The following is a 23,538-nucleotide window of genomic DNA, read 5'->3' as shown; positions in this document are numbered from 1 at the left end:
TGTAAAGTGTTGGTGTTTTTGAAACCATGCAAATGTTTTATAAAATTTTTAAAAGTTAAGCAAAAGACATTTCTTCTCCTAGTGCCCAAATTACTGTCTCTAAATACAATTTGATAATAATAGCAATCAAAGCTCTTTGAGAAACGGCCGATTCTGCGTCTGGTCAGGAAATGTAAGAAGGTGAGTCTGACTCATCTTGTTGTACCATAAATTAAGGAGCCCCCTACTGGGATAAAATGGAACTGCAATGGATCGAAACACCAAATATGTTCAAAATCCATGAATTCATAATGTATTAAACAAAAACACAATGCTTGTTTATCTTCAGAGAGAACTGACTAAATCTCAAAATTGAAGGACTAAATTTTCTTTTTCTGTATTAAGTGCAACTCAGAAGCACTAAAATATTAATGAAGGGATGCTTCCTCATATAGTAGTATTTGTATATAGTAATATACAGATGTTTCTCTGTATAGTAGCTAATAAATGAAGAATGACAAATTAGAAATCCCCATTTTGCAGAACCCCTAATGAAATAATGAATCTAGGTAGCTTTCCAGCTAATAAATTGTGTGGAACATACTTACAAAATTATATTAAAATTGCATGGGACATAGTTATACTAAAAATTAATTTTGTTTATCTGAAATTCAAATTTAACTGAATGCTCTGTGTTTGATATGGCAACCCTATGTCCAAGTAATAATCAACAATGGATGTTAACATCACTGATATAGATGCAGGAGAATCATGTGATAAAATTAAATATCTATTGATGATTAAAAACTAAAAATAGAAGAAAACTTTTTTGTTTATTTTTTTTAATATGCTTTACTGATTATGCTGTTACAGTTTTCCCAATTTCTTTTCCCTTTATTCCCCCCCACCCAGTGACCCCCCTCCCTCCAGTTGTCCCCCTCCACCTTAGTCCGTGCCCATTGGTTGTGCATATTTTTCTTCTCAACATCTTCCTGTCTACTCCACTCCCTCCTACTGTGCTTCTTAATTCCTGTACCATCTCCCTCCTTTTGCCCCCTTTCCCCTCCCCTCTGACCTCCCCCTAATATGTTCGCCATACCTATAAGTCTTTTCCCACTCTCGTTGCCTACTTAGTTTGCCTTGGTTTAGATTCTCGAGCTTCTGTTGTTGGTTGTTGTGATACAGTTTTCATTTTAATGTTCATAGTTTTGATCCTCTTTCTCCTAAACAAGTTCCTTTAACATTTCATATAACAGTGGTTTGGATCTGATGAACTCCTACGGTTTTACTTTGTCCTGGAAGCACTTTCTCTGCCCTTCCATTCTGAATGACAGCTTCGCTGGATAGAGTAATCGTGATTGTAAGTTTTTGCTTTTCACTCCTTTGAATATTTCTTGCCAGTCCCTTCTTGCCTGCAGAGTTTCTTTTGAGAAATCAACTGAGAGTCTTATTGGGACCCCTTTGTACATAATTCTCTTCTTCTCTCTTGCTGCTTTTAAGATTCTCTCTTTATCCTTAATTTTTGACATTTTGATTATAATATGTCTTGGTGTGATTCTCCCTGAATCCAGTTTATTTGGAACTCTCTGTGCTTCCTGGACCTGTAAGTCTATTTTCTTCCCCAAGTTAGGGAAGTTCTGCTTCATTATTTTTTCAAATAATTTTTCAATCTCTAGTTCTTCTTTTTCACCTCCTGGCAACCCTATGATTCAGATGTTGGCCCGCTTAAAGCTGTTCCATAGGTTTCTGAGCCTCTCCTCATTTTCCTCACTTTTTGTTTTCTCTTTCTGCAGTGGTTGACTGTTCCTTATGTTTCGATTTGTTGATTTAATCCCTGGTTTTCCTTCCCTCACCATTTGTTTTGTATGTGTTTTCATTCATTTTAGCAGGACTAGCCTTCATTTCTTCCTCGTCTTGTTTAAGATCTGCTATTAGGTCTGTAAGCATTCATATAACCAAAGCTCTGAACTGTGGCTCAGAAAGATTTCCTATCTGCTAATCCGTTAGATCAGATATTTGCTGTCTGGTCAGCTCCGTCACCGGGATCTCTATCATGATCTGTGCCATCCTGACAGTTTTGTGTTTACCTTTGCTTCCTGGGTGGGACTGTCACACCTCCTATGCTACAGGGGGCGGAGCCCTGTGCACTCATCACAATCAGGCGACCCTTCTCACCACGCTGTGGCATTTTGTGTGGGGTGGGGGCTCAAGATGCATTCCTGCTGCTCACTCTCCGCTGGGAGATCAGGAGCCTCCTCCTCAGTCCCCACGCTCTCCGGCCCTCACAGTCTGAAGCAATGGGGGTCTGCCTTCCCTGGCATTGGAATTGCAAGCTGATGGGTTTGGTCTGCAGCCGGGGGTGCTCCCCGGTGCTTCTTGCCTCCCCTTAAATATGGGTGTCTGTGCTTACTGCTGTCCCACCGCTGTCTCCGCTACTGCCGCCACCAACACAGCTTGATCTCTCCGCCCTGGCTTCGCCCCTCCTACCCGTCAGGACGAGCACCACTTCTTTATAACTACATATGTTGGACTTCCATGTAGCTTTAAGTTCTGGAACTTCTGGTTATTTCTGGTTTTGCGGTACTTGTATTCCTTCTTAGTTGTGGAGGGAGATGGAGCATGTCAGTCTAGGCCTCCATCTTGGCCAGAAGTCAAAGAAAACTTATTAAATACAAGAATGTGTACTTACAAAAATATTATGTAAGCAAAATGTTGAAAGCTTTTGCTTTGTGATCAGGAGTAAAACTAGGATGTCCCCTACCATGCTTTTAATCAATGATGTATTGAAGAGACAAAAAAAATAAAAGTAAGGATGAGAATGGAAGGAATTATAGTTACTATTCATAAACAATGTTGTGTATGTAGAGAATCCAAAAGAACCTACAAATAAATTATAAGAAAAGTAGGTGGTGACTTCTGGTTCCAGACAAAGAATCGTTTTTTCCTAATGCTCTCTTCTAAGTAACAAAAACTCTGGAAATAATACACAGACGTTCATAAAAGGACTCTGGAAAGGTACAAAGAAGACTAACTGGCTAGGGACCTTAGGACTTGAGAAACAACGCAGTGAACCAGCATCTTGCAATTCTGCACTCAGTGACAGGAGGTGGCCCAGGCCCAGTGGCTCTCCACCTCCCTCCAGCAGCAGAAGGCACTAAAGTAGGTGCTTTTCTCCCTATGGGCAACGCCAGCACAGATCAAGCAGGAGCCTCTGTGGCACCAGGCAGTACAGGAAAGTGCTCCCCACCCCTTCATGCCACTGTCTCCTACCCTTAACAGCCATTCTCGGCGGTGCAGATAGACTCTTGGGAAGCTACACCATCGTCTCTCGAGACGGACGGCTGCCGACGACGACTAGTTGAGCCTCCCCGAAATGCCTTCAGCATTCATTGGTGTTACCAGTGGGAATTGGATGCAAGCCCAACCAGCTCTGAGCAAATTTAGCAGACAGAAATTACACTGCAAGGGCTCTGAAAACCAAATTGTCATTGGAAACACAGCACACAAAACGGTTCCAGGCTCTGCATGCTCAGCCTAAACAGGATAACTGCCTGCTAAGTGGAAGAGTTAAGTAAGATCCAGGGTCTCCTATCCTAATGTCTAAAATTGTTACCGAGCTAAAGGGCTTCACCACTTGGGGAGCTCTGTTCAAAAATGAGGTGTGGTTGTTGCAAGGGAGCTTTATTTATTTGCAGCAAGTAAAGGAGATGAGATGCATATCCAAAGCTCTGCCTCCCGGAAGGGAGGCTTAGCCATTGCTTATGTATACTGTTTGATCAATTACGTGTTGATTTATTCTTTGCTGTGGGTTATTTTCTTCCAGGTTGAGTTCCTGTGAGTTCATCCTGTTTACAGCTGCATCTAAAAAAAATGCTACATTTTAACATTTAGCAAGAAATAATATTTAATATTGCCCAGACCTTGAGACCCTTGTCTTTTCTAATAAAATTTTCAGAATATAGTAAATAATCACACTTCCTACCCAAACCCAGGAAAATCACACCCTTTATGAGAAAAGGCAATCATCGGATGCTAACACTGAGATGAATTAGGTGTTGGAATTATCTGACAAAGATCTAAAGAGGCCATCATAAAAGTGCTTCATCAAGCAATTACAAAAACCCTTGAAACAAATTTAAAAAATAGATAATCTCACCAAAGAAATGGAAAATATAAAAGAGCCAAATGTAGATGATAAAACTGAGAACTGCAATAACTGAAACAAAAAAGACTCAAGAACAGAGTGAATATGACAGAGAAAAGCATAAGTAACTCTGAAGATAAAACAATATAAATTACCCAGTCCAAAAAAATCAGAGAACTTGACTTGAGGAAAAACAGAAATACTAGCTAACAAAGCCTCAGAGAACCTGCAGGGCAATTATGAAATATTTAGCATTTGTATCACAGACTAACAAAAGGAGAGAAGGAAAAAATAAGGCTGAAAATTGATTTAAACTTTAATTGATTAAAGTTAAAATTTAAAAAACCAGGTCTTTGAGCATTAGCTCACTTGTGACTCCAGGCATAGCACCTTCTCCTCAACCAATAAACCCTGCTTTCTTGGCAGCAAAGTCCTGATCATGTCTTATTGGGCTTCCCTGTGTGCAGGCAAGCCAACAGGTAACAATTTTGGTGCCTAACATGAGACTGCCTTTTGCCTGTGGACTTGGGGACCTGAGGCCCAGGGATTGCCACAAGGCCCTGCCTAACACCTGCCAGACCCATTGTCCCTGAGGCAGAGGCTGGACAGTGGTCCATGACTGATTGCCCCTGACCTACAGTGCTTTTGTTTGCAGCATAAGAAACAAGGTATTGCCCTGGCTGGTGCAGCTTAGTGGACTGAGTGCTGGCCTGCGAACCAAAAGGCCGCCAGTTCAATTCCCGGCCAGGGCACATGCCTGGGTTGCGGGCTAGACCCTCATTTGGGGAAGTGCAAGAGGCAACCGATGGATGTATCTCTCACACATCGGTGTTTCTCTCGCTCTCTTTCTCCCTCCCCTCCCCTCTCCAAATAATTAAATAAAATCTTTCAAACAAAAAAGAAAGAAACAAGGAATTGAAAAGGCCTAGAATTAGAATTTTCTCTGGTTTTGGAAATTGATGTTTTACAATATAAGGTAACTTGTTTTCTCTTAAACTACCCATGACTTAGAGGAATTTGGTAAAATATACCTTTATAAGCAAAATTGAAACATTTTTCTCCTTACCTGATCCCTCCAGAAGTTTGCAGACTCTGAATAGATATACTTTTGTTTACATAAATTCAATAGGAATATTTTTTAAATAACAGGACACAATTGGAAACTAATATATTACCCAGACTTTGTCTGAAATGTCATGTTTCAGAGAGACATGCATAGACTCTGGATGTCACTAGAAAGCTTTAAGGAGTTAAGATAGACTTGGGAAGCCAATGAAAACCCTTTGGAAAAACATCCTTATACGTACCTGTTGATATAGTTCACAGCAGTCTTTCCAGGTAAGAAATTAAGGTTGCTTTCCTGGGAGACAACAAAGAAAGAACCTCAAGACATTTTGGGAAACCTCAAGAACCTGAGGAATCTACTCAAATCAATAGGTATTGCAGGCAAATGCTGACAGCAACCATGTGGCTTGGCTTCTTAGCCCTGAAAGGCTAGCATTCGCTCTAGAGATTCCTTATGAAATTCCAGCAAAGCACACTATTCTTGTCATATTCACACAAACAGCAGGCCAAATTTATTAAAGCTGTACTTCTACAATAAATCAGTTTTTACGTAGCAACCTTTAATGCAATTAGGGTGATTTTAGAGAGAAAAAATTGTTTCAATAAAAACCATAATGTCCAACTGTAGATATTAGATTCTAGTTTAGTTAATTGTCTTTAAAATCTTATTTTCTACCTGTAGACTGAACTGGATCCTACATTTTATAAATGAAAGTGATTGACTACAGCCTCCAAATTAGTGTTCATTTTCTCCCACCCTTTGCCTTTGAATTATTGAAAACTAAAACGTTTTCTGAGCCCTGCAACTTTAGACTCCCGCTAGACAACATAATGTCAACTTTGGAGAAATCATCACAACTGTACGTGCTTGGATGGTTTTGGTGACTGATACTACGTAAACCCTACAGAGAGCTTGCTTGAGCACCCGATGTCATCATCAGCGACATTCAGACTACAGGCCAGGGTAGTGTGTGGGATAGTCACTGCCTGCCTTCATTCCAGCAAGAACGAAGCTCTGAGCCTTTCATCTCAAGGTCCTCTCGACTGGCAATCTTAAAGACTCAGACTAACTTATGGTTTGCTCTGATTATTTCTTAGGGTACAGGTATCCTGACCTACTGTTTCTTCTACCATTGCTGTAGTTTCTGTTTATAAACTTAACACCTAGAATGCCCCCTCTAAGGTTCAGGATTGTCTCGGAAGAGGTGGGCATGTCAGATTGTTAGAGCCAGGTAAGCGGGGCATAATAGACAGACGAATTTGACTCCATTTTATGAGCTAATCCTCCCTCTTGGTTGAACCCATACCCAGCTGCCCTATATTCCTCAAGATTGAGAAGTGATAAAAAGAAAGGGGGAACTGTAATCATGTAGAAACTTAATTTTTTTAATATGACCTTTTCTCCTTTTTTTTTTGCTTTTGATTCAAATTGGCCTCATCCAGCACCCTGACTTACCTATCTCTTCCCACTTTGCATGTCCACTCACTTAATTATTCATCCCTCAGGACAATGAGACCCTGGTCAACATTAAACAAACTTAGGAACCACACAGACAGAGTTTTCAATGAAACTAAAGATAACATCTCAGCTGTGTTTCAACTTCAGATCCAAGAAAGTAAAAGAAACTCTACAAAGTGAGGCCATGGCTGATATCAGGACCAGATGCACTTCTCAACTACCCCCTACTTTAGCACCGACCAATCAGTAGAGGCCACAGCCCTGACCATGACCCTAACTCCCTTAGTCACTGTATTATATAACCCATGCCCTGAAAGCCATCGAAAGCCAGGTCTTTGGGCACTACTATCTCACCTGTGACTCCAGGCATGATGTCTCCTCAACTAACAGACCTTTACTTTGTTGTCCACACACACACACACACACACAGATTGAAATTAAATTAAATGATAAATTCAGTTCTTTCAATGCATTTCAAGAGCTCAGTAGCTACGTGTCGTTGTTGCCCATCACATTGCACAGCACCAAACATAGAACATTTTCATCATCACAGAAAGTTCTATTAGACAGCATGGGTGGGCAGACAAAAGATGTCCTAGAGAAAGAGGCAGAGAAAGAAGCAGTGAGAGAGAATCTGTGAACCACAGTGTTAAAGGGGCTGTTGTAGGAAACAGACCAAAGTAACACAAGATCCAGAAGAAAGTGATGTGGTGGGAGCCAAGGCATTAGAAAATTTTTTTTCTTTTTGTTTCATTTACTCGTTTATTCATTTATTCTTTAAAAAAAAAAGTTGTTAGGCATTAGAAATATTCAAGGAAGAAGTGTTCACATCAAATATTACAGAGAAGGACCAAGAACCAAATGGCAAGTAAGAGGCCATTGGAGAGTTTAGCAAGACAGCTGTAATGCACAGGGAAGGCAGATTGTGGTGGGCGGGAGAGACTGGTGGGGAGATAGAGAATAGCGCACAGATGTAGCAGGACTCTCGGTTCCAAGGGGGATCTCCGTGAAGTGAGGGAGCAGTTAGCTGTTGTTATATAAGAGGCATAAAAGAGATTAGCCTCAGCTTGGGCCCTCAGCAGATGACTCACGCAGAGAATGGTGTTTGGATTCCAGATAAGGAGGTAGCCGGTAGGTGGTGGACAAGGGCGCGCCGAGTGGAAACAAGTGCATGGGCAACGGCGAGGTGGACGGTGCAGGAAATGGAACCTCAAGGCCTGAGGTCATCCTGCCCAGAGCGTGGACTTGCAGTCACAGGGACAGGGAAGCATGAAATGTTCTTGAATAAGGGAGGAACAAGATCACAGTTGAACCTCAGAAAGGTTAGTAGCAGATAATGCAAGATGAGGGAGTTCCCCAAGCGGGTAGCGGGACGACCCCTTGTGGAATCCAGAGCATGAAAGAATGAAGTTAGAAATGGCCAGCAAATCTGAATTTAGCTGTAGAGGGTAAATGCCTCCAGCTGTGCCCTCAGGCTGTAAAGCCAGAGGGCCCCAGGGGTCTCTGATGGTATGACCAGTGCAGATCAGCCCTCTGCAGATCCTGCCTGCAGGGAGAGAGACCAGAAGGCTCAGGCACACAGCCACCCCTGGTCTGGGCTGAGAGAGGCTGCCAGTAGTGGGACAGATGTGGTTTCTCCAACCGCAAGGAAGTGTCCCCACAGGTTATCTCTGCCCCATCAGTGGGATTTCTGAGAATAGGTAGGATATGGGGTAAGGGACAGGGCGCAGCATGTCCTTCCACTCTCACACCCTGAAAAGATTCAGAAGGCCCCTGGGATGTCAAAGCCAAAACATAAAAGATCTCCCACCACCTCCTCACTTTTCAGGACTGGCTACAGAGAGCAATGACAGATTTTGAAGGGGGAAGGCTTATATCTCTGGGGTCAATCAGGGGAGACTTCAAGGCTTGAAGGAGATTGGGGGGCAAAATCACCCCTGAGACTTACCTATTTTTTTGTCCCTCTTTCCCCTCATTTCTTTGAGTGTCTCAGACTATAAGAGGGGTATCTGACATAGAAGATTTTGACATCTTGGTTTGCAATAGCTGCTTCCTTCTTAAAAATCCCAGCAGCCCCCTTCCCTTCTTTCCCTCGGGGACTCAGATGACCCCTCTAACCATCCCCAGGCTCCTCAGGGACCCAGGCACCCCTCTCCCTAAAGTTCTCATCCCCTGTAGATCCACCGACCCTGCTTGTTTCTTGATAGCTCTGGCTTTTATCCAGTCTCCTGTTTACTCCCTTCATTTTCCTGGTTGACTTTGGGTCCCAGTCAACTCTGAGCCTTTATCTCTCCCTCTGTGAACCTGCCCTGGGTAGGGGGTGTCAGAGCCCCCATCCACCCTGGCTGCCCCGAAGCTCAGGTCTTGGCGATAAGGGAGGAGGGATCCTGGGGGCAGCAGCTGGTCAGTGTTGTCTGAGAGGACACCCAGGCTTTGCAGCTGTTGTTTCCAGGGGAGACTCCCCAGCAAACAGTGAGTCCCAGGTCAGGAGGAGGGGAGCAGGGCATGGGTCAGGCCAGCCCCCCGGGAGGAGCAGACTCCATTTGAGAAGGCCCATGCCACCTTTCAGTGGTCTCTTCTTCCTGTGTGCGACCTAGACCCATCTCCCATCCCAGGCAGGTGCTGGGATGATGGGGGGCATAGAGAGTCACTCAAAAGCCAGTCCCTTTTCAGGCCCAGAAAACCTCCTAGAAAACAAATAATTCTCCAGGAAGTAGAACCCAGTGTCTGCGTGGAACCAGGAAATAGAGGCCTCTGTCTTTCTTTGCACACAGCCCCAGCTCCCAGGTCCCCAACAGAGCAGCCTACCTCCCACCTACATCCTTCCGTTTACCAAGCACCTTCTGAAAGATAAATAAGCCCTGGAAGGTTAATTTTAATGATCCCATTTCACAGCCAAGGTCCCTAGGAGTCCCTATGGGACTGGGGGTTGGAGGTATTATGTCTCATTCCACAGACCTAAGTAAGGTGCTCAGATACCTCCTTATCTCAGACCACCCACCCCCCAAGTGGTGCGTGGAAACAGGATGTAGGTGGCTGGGGACCAGGGATCAGCTTCTAAGGACTGGGGAGCAGCCAGGACCCGGATGCAGATCCTTTGCGATTGCTTCTGGCAGGAGCCAAAGGAAAAATCTACAGGCAGGTTCTGGTCAGCAAACAAGATCAAATTCCATCTTCCGCTTCACTTCCCAGCCCCCACGGACCCAGGGTCTGAGCACCCTGCTCCCCAGCTGTCTCCCTCAGGGACACCACCCTTGTAGGATTGAAGTGCCCAGCGGGCTCCCAGGGTACAGCCGCCAGCTGTTCTCATCCCCCCAGGACCAGGCCTCCAGGCTTGTCCTCCACCCTTCACAGGTCTTCAGGGTCCCCATTCCTCCTGGCCCTGTGATCAGCAGCCTCCTCCAGGAAGTTGGAACCACCTGCCTGGCAGGTGGCCCAGGGTGTGGCCTGAGGAGCCAAAAAACTCCATTATATAGCCCAGCCCAGGGGCTAGCCCTGGAGCTCCAGGGACCTGCAGGTGAGAAAGGCTGTCTTCCCTTTGGAAGTGGGACATCAGGTCCCCTACTCTTGCCCCTGACTCCAGGCCTCCCCACCCAACCCCTAGACCCGATGGACATCCAACTCCCCATCCTTGCCCCTTTTCTGCCCTTCCCACCCCACCCCCAGGCCCACTGGATATCCAGCCACCTTATTCACACATACAATGGGCCTTGGATCCCCCCACCTCCGCCTTCTTGCTGCCCAGGTGGCCATGGTCCTAAGACTGGGTCCTTCTGTCCCCTCTGGGACAATCTCCGGCAGGAGGGGCAGACCAGCCTCCTAAGATCCCCCTCCTCTCCCCACTGCAGACATGGGTTTCCTGCGGAGCTGGTGGGGACTCTGGGCTCAAGCAACCCTCCTTTGGGGTAAGTAAGACCAAGATCCCATTCCTTGCCTTGCTCCAGTCTGGGAACTTTGCTTGCCTTAGTCAGCACCATCCAATTGTGCCCCTTCTACAAAGCCACCTCCCAGCATCGGCCCAGGCTAGCTGCAATGGGAGAGAGGCTCCTCAGGCTCTTCTGAGGTGTGTGGTGGAATTCGGGTGAACACCTCATCCCCCAATTCAAGGTGAAAGAACTGCTACTCCCTTGATTTTCTGCAACTCAACCAAAGTTTAGATCCTAACCCTCATTCTGCTGATTTGATGGAAAATTTCACGGAAGTCATTCTTGGAGGGCTTGGTGCCCAGTTCTTCAGGGTTATGTCCAGGACGAGAGCCTTAAGTAAAACCTAGCACTGGGGAAGGAGGGGACACCAGGATGGGACACCTGATCCCTTGGCCCCGTGGGACACTAGGGTACCCTTCACGGTGCCCCTTGTTCAGCAGACACTCCTTCTGTAGCTCCCGCACTCTCTCCAAGACCCTGTAAACTTCTCTCTCTCTCTCTCTCTCTCTCTCTCTCTCTCTCTCTCTCTCTCTTCATCTCCTTCCCTCTTCCCCCCTCTCTTCTGGAAAATCTCTTCCCTTTTGAGGGTGTTGAAAAGTAGCAGCTGCTCTCTATTTCTTGGAGACATTTTGTCCATGCTCCCATAATCCCCCTTTTACCTTTACCCACTTCACACCGCTCCCTCCTCCACCCCAGAAATCACAAACTGGCAACTGAATCCAGCCACTTTGGTCCCACAGTGCTTAAAACATTTTTGGGTTGGAGATTTCACATGGAAATTGAAGAGCCAGTTTCTCTTGAAAAATGTTAAGATCTGGCATTAAAAAGGGAGTAAGAGCCGATAAGCCATCAAAATAACAACAGGCTAAAGCTAATAGCAACACCCCACTTTCAATGGTGTATGAAGACTCCATTTTTACAATCACCACCCAAATTCTTTCCTAAATTTACATCACTTGCCTGGTCCCACCAGCATTAGAGTTTGATAACCCTGCCCAAAGCACTCAGGCTTTTGGAAGACAAAAGTCAGAAAGGCTGGTAGGTGAATGCTGTATGAAAACAGAGAAAGGAAAGAGAAGAGAAGGGAAAAAGCTCATGTTAATATTTAACACATTAACCAGGCCCAAAGTAAGAGCTTATTTCTCTGATAGATAAGTGAACCTACTAGCACATTTTCTCACCCCAGGGTTGACCCAGGAGGCCTCAGTAGACTCCAGCAACACCGGAGGGGAGGAATTCCTCACAGCGTTCCTACAGAACTACCAGCCCGGGTATGGAGAGAATTACCTCTACCTCCTCCTCTCCAGTCTGTCAAACAGCTCTGCCTCAGTCTCCATCCTCAGCTGGGCAGACGGCACCTCACAGAATGTCACAGTGAAGGCTGGGCAGTCAGTCACAGTCAGCATCAGCACCAAGGCTGAGATGATCGGCAGCGATGTCTTCCAGCATGCTGTGTTGGTCAACTCTGACTCCACTATCTCCGTGCAGGCCATAAATGCTAAGCCCAACACAGGGGAGGTGACACTGCTGCGGCCTGTCTGGGCCCTAGGAACTGAGTACGTTGTGTTCACACCCCCTAGCGTCTCGACCAAGAATCTCAAGGAGTTCGCTGTGGTGGCTGGTGCAACGGGTGCCTCGGTCAGTGTACAGCTGAAGGGGGCAGTGACATTCCAGGGCAAGTTCTATCCAGCGGGCAATGTCCTGAATGTGACTCTGAAGCCCTACCAAGTAGCCCAGGTACAGAGCACGGCTGATCTCTCAGGGTCAAAGGTCACAGCCAGTAGCCCCGTGGCTGTCCTCTCCGGCCACAGCTGTGCCTTGAAACACACAGGCTGCAACCATGTAATGGAGCAGCTGTTACCTACGTCTGCCTGGGGCACCCAATATGTGGTGCCCCCTCTGGCCTCCCAGACCCGGTACGATCTGGTCTATGCCATGGCCAGCCAGACCACGAAGCTGACCTGCCACCATGGGAGCATCAGCAGCTCCAGGGAGCTCCAAGAGGGTGACATGATTACGTTTGAGGTCCGGCCATCCCAGCCACTCTACCTGTCTGCAGATGTGGGCATCCAAGTCCTGCTGTTTGGTACAGGTGGCAAAAGAGAAAAAGTGACCTATGACCCCTACCTGGTCCTGATCCCAGATGTGGCAGCCTACTGCCCTGCCTATGTGGTCAACGGCATCCCAGGCTCTAAGGGTGTGGCCGTGGTGGTGGCACCGACACAGGCTGCTGACAAGTTGACCATGGATGGGCAGAGGATGGGGATGAGGCTCACCTGGGTACAAGTGCCAGGTAGTGAGTTCTCATATGCCGAAATGGACCTCGACACTACTAACTTGATCCACATGACCATGAGCACTACTGATTTCGGGCTGCTCACCTTCGGGCTGATCGAGTCTGGGGGCTACGGGACGGCAGCTGCCTGCAGCCAGAGTGAGTGATGGGCAGCAGCACCTGGCCCTGTCTACCAGGCGTTCCCTTCATGGGCTCTCCTGTCATTCCCCTTTTTCCACCCACCTGCTCCTCTGTGGCTTCTGGCTCAGCCAGGCTCTTTCCCCCACCACCACCTCCATCCTCCTTGCCATCCATCCTTCCTTTCCTTAAGGCTTCCCAGCCCCTCCCTACCCGCAACCCACCGCTCCAGGGACAACACTCTTAAGTGTTCAGCCACAGGTATGATCCAGGGTCCCAAAGTCAGAAGAGATACCAGAGCATGAAGCAGCATTCTAGAAGCCCCCCACTGTCTGGCATCAGCCCTTTGTCTGTTACTTTTGAGGAGATATTGGGGGAGAGCCAATGTGCTGAGAAGGGGGGATCTTTGGGCGGGGACAAGGTCAGGTCAGCAGCTTTTTACCAATTTGTTTGGAAATATTTTGATATTTTAGCAACTGATACACAACTATACCAGCTGCTAACTGCAGCTCTCCCATAACTGATATTGGAATGTTTATTCTCAAACTCAGGAGATCTCAAAGTATAATAACAATGATGCCTACCATGCCAGGAGAGTTATCTCTCAATATAACAGGGATCATTCTAGGTGTCTCATACGTGTTAACATAGTTCACCCCCAGGACCTTGCCCTATGTGTAACCACAGGTTTAGCGCATTGAGAAGCTGTTCCCAGGCAGGGCAGTGCTGGAGGGCACAGGTGTGAGAGCCACATTTCTGGGGTTCAAATCCCACTTCTGCTTGTGTGACCTGAGGCATGTGACTTCACCTCTGTGGGCATCAGTCTCCACTTCTATAAAATGGGGGCAATATCTTCACCCCCTTCATAGGTATAATGAGTAAACATTTCTAAAGTACTTAGGGGATACCTGACAAATGAGTAGGGCCAACCTGCTATTATAAACAGACAGAAGGGAAGAGCTGCTAGAGAATAGGAGGACCGGGGCAGTCCTTATTTGGAATGCCCCCGCCCCCTCAAGCTAGGACCCTAGACACTAGGGTTCCCAGAACTGGCAAAAATGTCCCTCTCACCACCCCCTCTATGGCAATAAAAGCCACTCAATTTCAAAGGGTCACTTTGGGCTTGAATAGTGGAATAGGGAATACCTGGAGGAAGTTCCAAATCTGGCAGCACTCCCTCCACGAATAGCCCTGTGAAGAAGGTGTTATTATCATCCTCATGTTTCCAATGAGGAAATCGAGGCACAGAAAGTTTCACATTCCTTGTCTAGTGTCACACAGCTAATTGGTTGAGCCAGGATTCTAACCTGGGCAGCCTGACTTCACTGTCATTTCCATTCTGTTGAACAGTCTCTGTCTTCCATCTTCTATCCTTAAAAAAGATGCCCTAGAGTTTTGACCCAAGTGAGAAGAGGGAAACCAGGAGAGAAAATTAACAACTTAAGATTGCCATGATTGTTCCTTGCCGGTCCTTCCACACTACCTTCCAGTCTTTCTGGGCTGAGCTGGGTTAAGCTGGGGAATCAAGAAGACTGGGCCCCGGACAGGCCTGAGTAGCTTGCTCCCTTTGAGATCCAAGACCTCAGTTTCTCCCCTTCTAAAATGGGTAGTTGTGAGCATACTGCCCAAACTCTCTGCAGCGGCATTGTTCCAGGATTCCCACCCATGTGGACACGTTCCTAACTGCTCCTCTCTCCACGCCTCTCCCCTCCTCAGCCCTGAAGTCTGTGGAGAAGCCCTCCTGCCAAGGTGTGCAGTGCGCTCCCTCGCAGGTCTGCCGGGTGCTGGATGGGCAGGCCAGGTGCATGCCAGGATCCGTGGCCACCTGCCGAGCCCAGGGTGACCCCCATTACACCACCTTTGATGGCCGTCGCTATGACATGATGGGCACATGCTCATACACGATGGCAGAGCTGAACAGCGAGGACCAGACCCTGCCAGCATTCAGCGTGGAGGCCAAGAATGAGCACCGGAGCAGCCGCCGTGTCTCTTTCGTGGGCTTTGCCACTGTGCGTGCCTATAGCCACTCCGTGTCGCTGGCCCGTGGGGAAGTTGGCTTTGCCCGGGTAAGTATTCAGAATCTTTAAGGTTTAATTCCCATCAGTTAGAAGGAGGAGGAAAAGTCTAGGTATCAAGCCCCCAACCTGAGCCCTTTGCCATGGTGGAGGGTACAAGAAGTGTGCCCAGGAAAAGGAACCTTAAACCCCTTTTGTCCAGCAGTTGTACTGCAATTCTAAAAATTTTAAAGATGCTCAGAGATATGGTTAGGGAAAAAGTTTATGCCAATGTGGTTTGTAATAGAAAAATAAAATAAAATAAAGAAAGGAAGGAAGGAAGGAAGGAAAAAAGAAAGAAAACAAAATATCAAAAAATGAGGAATTTCTTAATTGACCAAACACTAAGTTTAGTGAGCACCTACTATGTGCCAGATTTGTTTCTTAGCATTTTCTAGGTGTTAATGCACTTAATGTTCACAGCAATCTGAGGGGGTAGGCATTATTATTGTTGTTGTTGTTGTTGTTGTTGTTGTTGTTATCACTTTTAGAAGAAGAAACTGAGGTCCAGAAAGATGAGTAACTTCTGACAGGCTTAAAGCTATAAGCAATGGAGCTGGGAACACAGGCAGGCTGGCTCCTGAGTCCCTATTCTTAACCTCTAGCTCCTTCTGCCTCTGGTAAATGGGTTACTACTCAGTTGATACAATAACAGCCTAGAGCAATTATTCCCTTTTCCTTGCCATGTTATTATGAAAATATTCAAACATCTGAAAAGTTGAGATCATTGTGCCAATCACCTAGATTCTAGACATTTGACTCTTCCCAGTTTATGACACATGTACCATCAGCCCAACCCTCTGCCCATGCAACAATCCATCTTATTCTTTTATGTACTTCAGAATAATTTCCAGACACCAGTATATTTCACCCCTAAAGACTTCAGCATCCATATCATAACTAGAATACAATATTTTTACACTTCTTCTAGCTTACTTTTGAAATAAAACTTATACATAATAAAACCCACAAACCTTAATTGTACCATTCACAGAGTTTTGACAAATGTGCAACCCAAACCTTCATTAAGAAATAGGATATTTTTATCACTCTGGAAAATTCCCGCATGTCACTTCCCAAATAACCCCCAACCCACCCTAGATGCAATCACAGTTCTGATTTTTTCCACCACAGATTAGTTTTGCCTGTTCAAGAACTTCATATTAATGGAATCATCCAGTGTAAGAAGCCTGTTGTATAAGGTTTCATTTGCTCAGCATAATACTTTGGAGGTTCTTCCATGTTGCTGTAATTATTTTTTTTTAATAAGTAAAGTCTTTACATAGCTCAAAACAAAGAAGGCATATTATGAGGGCTCTTGCTTCCAGCCTCTTTATATAATCTTCCCCCACTCCCCCCCACAAGTAAGGACTTTTAGTGATTCTTGGGTGTCCATGTAAGGTTTCTTTATGCCAATACAAACAACCATAAACATACATTCTTAGCTTTCCCTTTTCTTAGCAAAGTGCACTGTACTGTATGCTCTGTTCTGCACTTTGTTTTTTGCACTGAACCATACATTCTGGAGCTGTTTCCGAATCAATGGATAGGAAGCCTTTCCTTCTTTATCATAGCTGCACCCTTCTCCATTGCATGAGTGCATCGTAGTTCATTTAACTTAGTCCCCTATAGATGGACACTTTGTTCTTGATGGCAAACAAAACTGCAATGAATATTCTCATACCTCCCTCATTTTGTGAGTGTGCAGGGGGATCCATGAGCCTAATAGCCACGTGGATTAAAGTCGGTATTCTTGAGACCTAGAGGGATTGAGCACAAACTCAGGGAGACTTCAAATCCTTGAGATTACATGAAGAATTTTGCACATGTTGTGCGGTTTATTCAGGGAGAGGGCCCATCACTCTTGTCAGTGACTTGACAAAGGTTTGGAGCACCTGGTAGAATTGTGGCCGGATGTCCACAAGATGTGGTTAGGAGAATAGAGGAGTTCATGAAATGGTGACGTCAGCATGGCCTCATTATTTTTTAAATAGTATATATATATTTAAATGTAGAAGAAAAAAATCTTGCAGGATTTATAAATGTGCATGTGTGTCTATAGCAATATAGGTCATTTGTGTTTTTCTCAGTTTTGTTAAGTTTTCTGTAATGAACAAATGTGACATATCACTTAAAAATGGAGCTCACTGCTCCTGGGGAGAGATAGACTTGAAGAGTGGTCCCTGGGCTGAGAGCCTACGAGTGTGGTGCCTCTGGCTCCTGGCCAGAGTTGTGTCCACAACACTGCCTGGCACAGACCTGGACACACAGTAGGGCTCATGGAGGCCTTGCTGACTGACCGACTTATCCATCATAACTTCGACCATCGCTCATGCTGTTTCCTCTGCCCATTACTCCATTTTCATAGTCCATCGTCTTGGCTAAGATAAACTTGTGCGGAGAAAGAATAAGAAAGATGCTCAGGAAGAGGAAATGGGTCGAGGGGACAGAGACATACTCTTTGTTTTCTGGCCAGACTCTCTTCACTGGGACATTTGCAAAGGAATACCCTTGCCTGTCCCTATTTTTATTACTCTCTCTTACTGATCTTTTACAGCTCAACTCAGCTGTCACTTCCCCCAGGAAACCTCCCCTGACCTTCAAGCTTGGGTCTGGCCCCTTTCTAGGCTCCCACAGCCTCCTGTGCCTCCACTACCCCAGCCTTGCCCATTCTGATGTGTCACTGTCTAGTGAGAGGTCTGTCTCCACCTTTGGACTGGGAGCCCCATGAGTGTAGGGTCAGGGTTGTCTTGGTCAACACCAGATCTCTGGGATCTCCCAGCCAAGGCCAGGCAGAGTGAGTGCCCAGTGAGTGTTTATTTAACACAACAGTGCCTTCATTCACTTACTGAGCACCTGCTGTTCTACAAGGCACTGGGGATGAAGCAGGGACCAAAGCAGACAAAGGTCTCTGTTTTCATGGAGTTAGTCAGAAAATACATGCAAATGATATTTTAGAAGATTGGAAGCTATGGGAACAAAACAGAGCAGAAGAGGGAAGTGGGAAGTAGGGAAGGGTTGCCATATAAAATAGGGTGGTCAGGGATGGCTTCACCAAGATGGGTATATTTGAGCAAAGCTTTTGTAAGAGGTGAGGAAGTGAGCCATGCGTGCATCTATGGGAAGAATACTTCAGCCCATGGGGAGAGCAACAGCAAAGATCCTGAGGCTTGGTTGGTGACAATAATAGAATAGAGGAGTCCCACTGCAGCTAGAGCAGGGAAGTGAGTGGGAGGAGATGAGGGGCTGAAGGCCAGACCAAATGGTGTCTCAATGCTCCCCTTCCTCCTCATCCCTCTGCAGATTGACAACCAGCGCTCACGCCTCCCTGTCTTGCTGGCTGAGGGTCGCCTGCGTGTGTACCAGAGCGGGATGCGGGCTGTAGTGGAGCTGGACTTTGGACTGGTGGTCACCTATGACTGGGACTGCCAGTTGGCATTGAGCCTGCCTGTGCACTTCCAAAACCAGGTGTACGGATTATGTGGCAATTATAATGGCAACGCCACTGATGACTTCCTCACACCTGATGGGGAACAGGCTCCTAACGTTGAAGAGTTTGCTGATAGCTGGAGGCTGGATGATGGGGACTACCTGTGCGATAATGGCTGCCAGAGCAACTGTCCCTCCTGCACTGCAGGCCAGGCCCAGCACTATGAGGGTGACCGTCTCTGTGGCATGCTGAGCAAGCCCAACGGCCCCTTTGCCGCCTGCCATGATACTTTGGACCCCCGCCCCTTCCTGAAGAATTGTGTATACGACCTGTGTGTGGTCAATGGGGACCGGTCTACCCTATGCCGTGGCCTCAGCGCCTATGCCCAGGCCTGTCTGGAGCTTGGCATCTCTATTAAGGACTGGAGGTCACCATCCAACTGCCGTGAGTAATGCCCTGGTTGGGGCTGGGAGCACATGGTGGGAGACAGGGGACCCCTTACATCTGCTCAGCATCTGAGCACTTATTGTGGTTCAGCCTGGAGCTGGACCATGTCAGAGACGTGGAGATGGCTAGGATGGCCAGGCTGTGCTCACAGTGAGCCTAAGGATGGGGCAGACATCACTTGACAGTGATAGTCTGGGGTGGTCACAGCTGAGTTGGCGGAGGCACAGGCAGAGGGGTTCGGCCAGCATAGGAGAAGTTGAAGGGGCCTATGGAACACAAGAGAAGCTTCCAGACTCAGCCTCAGCCTCAGGGATTAAGGAGGACTTGGCTGAGAAAAGGATGCCTAATCGGCACCCATAGGAGGACTAGGAACTAAACAGGAAAAGGGGAACAGGAATGAATTCCAGGCTGAAAGAAGAACATGTGCTAAGCTTGGCATGAGAGGACTTCTTCAGAGTTCCAAAGCAGAAATGTGAACATGTCTTCGTTTATAGTCCTTCCATGATCTCTTGATGTCCTCTAGATAAAGTCCAAGCTCCTCAGCCAGGTGTCCATTCCCTTAATCACTCTTTCACTCATTCATTCGTTCATTCATTCATTCAACAGGCATTTCCTGAGTTCTTATCTGGTCCCATCCCCATGCTGGTGATGGACACCCACCTGTCCCTGCCCCTGTGAGGCTTCCGGATAAATGTTCAGGAGGCAGAAAGGCTAGAAGGGAGGGAGGAAGAGGCATCCAAGGCTTGAGACAGACTCTGAAGGGGGAGTAAATCTGGGGGAGATACTGAGGCCATTTGGGGTTTGTCTTTGTCACTGCTGTGTCCTCGCTGCCCAGTTCTCACCATAATGCTCAATGCAGAAGAGGAACCAGCCAGTTCATTCACCCATTGGGCGATTGAGGCAGACCCAGTCCCCACTCTCACAGAACTTATATCTTACCAGGAAGACAAGCAGTAAACAGTAAACTGAGGAATATATTCAGAGAAAAAAAAAGTTCATGTAATAAGAGCAATGGGCTCATGAAGAAGGCGCTCAGGGAACACCTTTCTGAAGAGGTGACATTGGGGCAGATGCTGGGGATAAGACAACATAGTCAGATAATAATAATGGTGCTTAGTTGGTGTCTCTACACAGATGAACTCATTTACTCCTCACAAAAACCCCGTGAGGTCAGCACTATTATTATCCCATTTTACTGATGGGGAAACTGAGGCACAGGGTGGTTGGAATCTTTTGCTCATGACCACACAGCTAAGAAGGAAGAGCCAGGACCTGAACCCCTGCCATCTGGGCTTCTGTAGCCTTCTCTTAATCATGTCCTGCACTGCCTTTTGAGGATGGGCCAACACAGGCAGAGGTGACAGCCAGAGCCGAGGCCCTGAGCTGGGAGTGTGACCACCAGCCAGGAGGCCGAGGTGGCTGGGGCAGAGCGAGCCAGAGGGAGAATGAGAGGCAAGGAGGACTGAGAGGTTATGAGGGCAGGTAGTGAGGGACCTCACGGGCCACCAGGGGGACTGGTTTTTACTCTGAGCGAGACAGAGTCACAAAAGGGCCCTGAGCAGCAGAGGGTTGTCATCTGACTCAGGTGTTCACAGGGTCCTTCTGGATGTGCCTGAGGAACAGCCTGCAGGGGCAGGATGGGGGCAGGGAGGAGGGCAGGCAGGAGGCTGCTGGGCTGGATAGGACCAGGGGGGCTGGGGGCGGGGCGAGAGGGGATGTGAACAGACGCTGGGTAGATTTTAGATACGGAGCCCACAGGATTTACTGACAGATTGGTTGTCCAGGGAATTAAGGGAGGAGGGGTTAACTATGTCTGCGGGGTTGGGGGCTCTCCTGAACGTCTGAAGAATGGAAGTGCTTTGAACGAGATGGAGGGCTCTGTAGGAGGAGCAGGGTTCGGGGCAGAAAGTCCTGGCACGTTCCTGACTGAGCTCACCTCGAGGACCCCGCTGCTCTGGCCTGACCCCAGTCCCTGTCTCCCCGCAGCCCTGTCCTGCCCCGCCAACAGCCGCTACGAGCCCTGCGGCCCCGCCTGCCCCGACTCCTGCAATCCCGCGGCTGCGCCGGCCAACTGCTCGGGGCGCCCGTGCGTGGAGGGCTGCGCTTGCCTCCCGGGCTTCGTGGCCAGCGGCGGCGCCTGCGTGGCGGCCTCGTCCTGCGGCTGCACCTACGAGGGCCGCCCCCTGGCGCCCGGCCAGCAGGTGTGGGCGGACGAGCAGTGCCGGCGTCGCTGCACCTGCAACAGCAAGACCCATCAGGTGAGCTGCCAGGACACGCAGGGCTGTCCCGCCGGCGAGAGCTGCGCCGTCCTGAACGGCCTCTTGGGTTGCTACCCCCGACCGCTTCGGAAGCTGCCAGGCGTTTGGGGACCCACACTACGTGAGCTTCGATGGCCGGCGATTCGACTTCATGGGCACCTGCACCTACCTGCTGACTGGCTCATGCGGCCAGAACACAGCACTGCCTTCCTTTCGGGTGCTGGTGGAAAATGAGCATCGAGGCAGCCAGACCGTAAGCTACACGCGCGCCATGCACGTGGAGGCCTATGGCGTGAAGGTGGTGGTGCGCCGGGAGCATCCTGGGCAAGTGCTGGTGAGGAGGAGCACCCAGGGCCATGGAGGTGGAGGGGCAGGACCTCCCTCTAAAGAGTGGGTGGAGCTGTTAGAAGACCCTGGCCAGCGATTAAAGCCGGGGTCTCCAAGCAGGGCAGTGCTGCCTATCCCTGGCTATGTGACTTTGGCTCTTGGGGGGCCTTGGTTTTGTCTTCTGTCAAGTGAGATAATAAGAGGGTCCGTAGAGTAGAAGTCAGTTCACAGGGTGGTTGTGGGAATTTGACCAGGTAATATTTGTAGGGCATTTAAAAGACTCTTGATGCCCAGCAAATGTTCAGTAAATGTAGATTTAGTATTGTATTGATAAGAACCCTCTAGAGTCATAGATTTGTGCATTTTCTGAAAGGTGATTGATTTTCCGATAGTAAGGTGACCTGTGAAAGGTTGGAAGCTAGAGGTGTGTGTTTCCGGGGGCATGGGGGTAGGAGAGCCCAGACAGTGACAGGTTGCTGGGCAGAGGGTTCTCATGTGGCCCACCACCCAGCAGAAGTCAAGAACCACCGAATTACTCCTTTAAAAAAAAAATTAAAATCGCAGAGTTGTTGTAAGATTCACAACAATAGTTAATTCTTATCGAACAGTTTGGAGCAGTGGCCCATTCTTTCAGGAGGAAGATGAATTGGAAATGGAAAACAGAGAGAACTTTCCATATGCCAGGCTCTGTGCTAAACCATTTACAGTCCTTAACTCTGAATCCTCAGAACAACCTTGGAGTGAAGGAAATTATGCTTATAAAACCAAGTGTTTGACATAGAGAAGCTCCTTGATAAACTGAGGACATAATTGTTAATACTTATGTTCTCACCTCTCTGAGATGACATTTAAACTGAGGCTTGAATAATAATAGCCAACATATATTAAGTTATTTCAGTGTATCAAATGCTTGACATATAGTAACTCATTTAATTTCTAACTTTTGAAATATCTAATCTTGTTAGATGAGGAAACTGAGGCATGGGGAGGTGGTCTCTTATTCAAGGTCATGCAGCCAGTGAGTGGCAGAGACAGGGTTTGAAGCCAGGCTGTCTGTATCTAGAGTCCAAACTCTCAAACACTGTCTTGTATTGCCTCTCCTGAAAAGAGATGGAACTGGCAGGGAAAGTGAATGGAAGGGTGTTCCTGCTAGAAGGAACAGCAAGTGCAAAGGCCCTGAGGCAGGAACAAACAGGAGGGGTTGAGGAACAGCATGAAGGCCAGTGGGACTGGAATGGAGGGAGAGAGGAAGGAGTGAGGTAGGGGATAATGTAAGGGAAGGCTATAATAGAGGCTTTTGATTTAAGCTGAAACCTAAAGGATAAGAAAGAGACCACAAGGTGAAGAGTGGTTATTCCTAGGCAGGGGTGGGGGGAACAATAGGTGCAAAGCCTGAGGCTGGACTGAGCTGGGTGAGTTCAGGAGAATATATAAATGCCTGTATGGCTGGAATTTCAGGGGTGGGGAATGGGGCAGTACTGGAGAATTAAATTGGAGAGTAGTGGGGCTCACGTCATCTAGGGCCTTTTAGGACATTGTAAGGGGTTTGGGTCAAAGCTGACACCTAAAAGGTGAAGTAGAGGTGGCCAGGTGAAGAGTGCAAATCAAGTGCAAAGGCCCTGAGGCAGGAGTGCACTTGATATGTTCCTAGCAAGGAGGCTAAGAGAGTGATATGGTGTGTGACACAGGCACAAAGGTCGAGAGAGCCAAGGTTAAGCAGGACCTTTCTAGAGTAGGGACTTGGATTTAAGCCAAGTACTGAAGGACGAAGGGAAAGCAACCAGGAGAAAAGTGCTAGATGTTGTTCTTGGCAAAGTGAAAAGGCCCTAAAAGTCAGACTAAACTGGAGAGTTATAGGACTATCAAGAAAGCCAATGTGGATGAAGGAGAATGAATGGGGGGGAGGATGTGAAGAGGGAGGTAATGGGGAGACAGGTTCTGTAGGCTTTGAGTTAGGGATTTGGATTTAAGTTGATACTTGAAGTATGAAGAGAGGTGGATGGTGTGCCAGGCAGAGGGAATAGCAAGTACAAAGT

At 47.5% G+C, this 23,538-nt stretch overlaps 1 protein-coding gene and 1 long non-coding RNA gene across 2 annotated transcripts in view; one reads left to right on the top strand and one right to left on the bottom strand.

Annotated features, from left to right (window-relative positions):
* Positions 1-3,652: 3,652 nt before the first annotated feature.
* On the bottom strand, positions 3,653-12,302 carry LOC149994674 (uncharacterized). Its single transcript, XR_016507831.1, has 3 exons — positions 11,861-12,302; positions 5,431-5,483; positions 3,653-3,840 (listed from the first exon to the last, which is right to left on the bottom strand). It is a non-coding gene; the product is annotated as an uncharacterized LOC149994674 (long non-coding RNA).
* The window catches only part of FCGBP (Fc gamma binding protein), a 39,508-nt gene continuing 26,448 nt past the window's right edge, over positions 10,479-23,538 (top strand). Inside the window, 6 exon segments of the mRNA XM_090260956.1 lie at positions 10,479-10,552; positions 11,760-13,007; positions 14,703-15,052; positions 18,344-18,914; positions 20,904-21,250; positions 21,252-21,509. Coding sequence (XP_090117082.1) covers positions 10,498-10,552; positions 11,760-13,007; positions 14,703-15,052; positions 18,344-18,914; positions 20,904-21,250; positions 21,252-21,509 — 2,829 coding nt within the window. The 5' untranslated portion in view covers positions 10,479-10,497.

The sequence above is a fragment of the Furipterus horrens genome, unplaced genomic scaffold (genome assembly GCF_987537825.1).
Source record: "Furipterus horrens unplaced genomic scaffold, mFurHor1.1.pri manual_scaffold_13, whole genome shotgun sequence".
In the NCBI taxonomy this organism is placed as follows: Eukaryota; Metazoa; Chordata; class Mammalia; order Chiroptera; family Furipteridae; genus Furipterus; species Furipterus horrens.
This window is presented reverse-complemented; position numbering and strand designations above follow the sequence as displayed.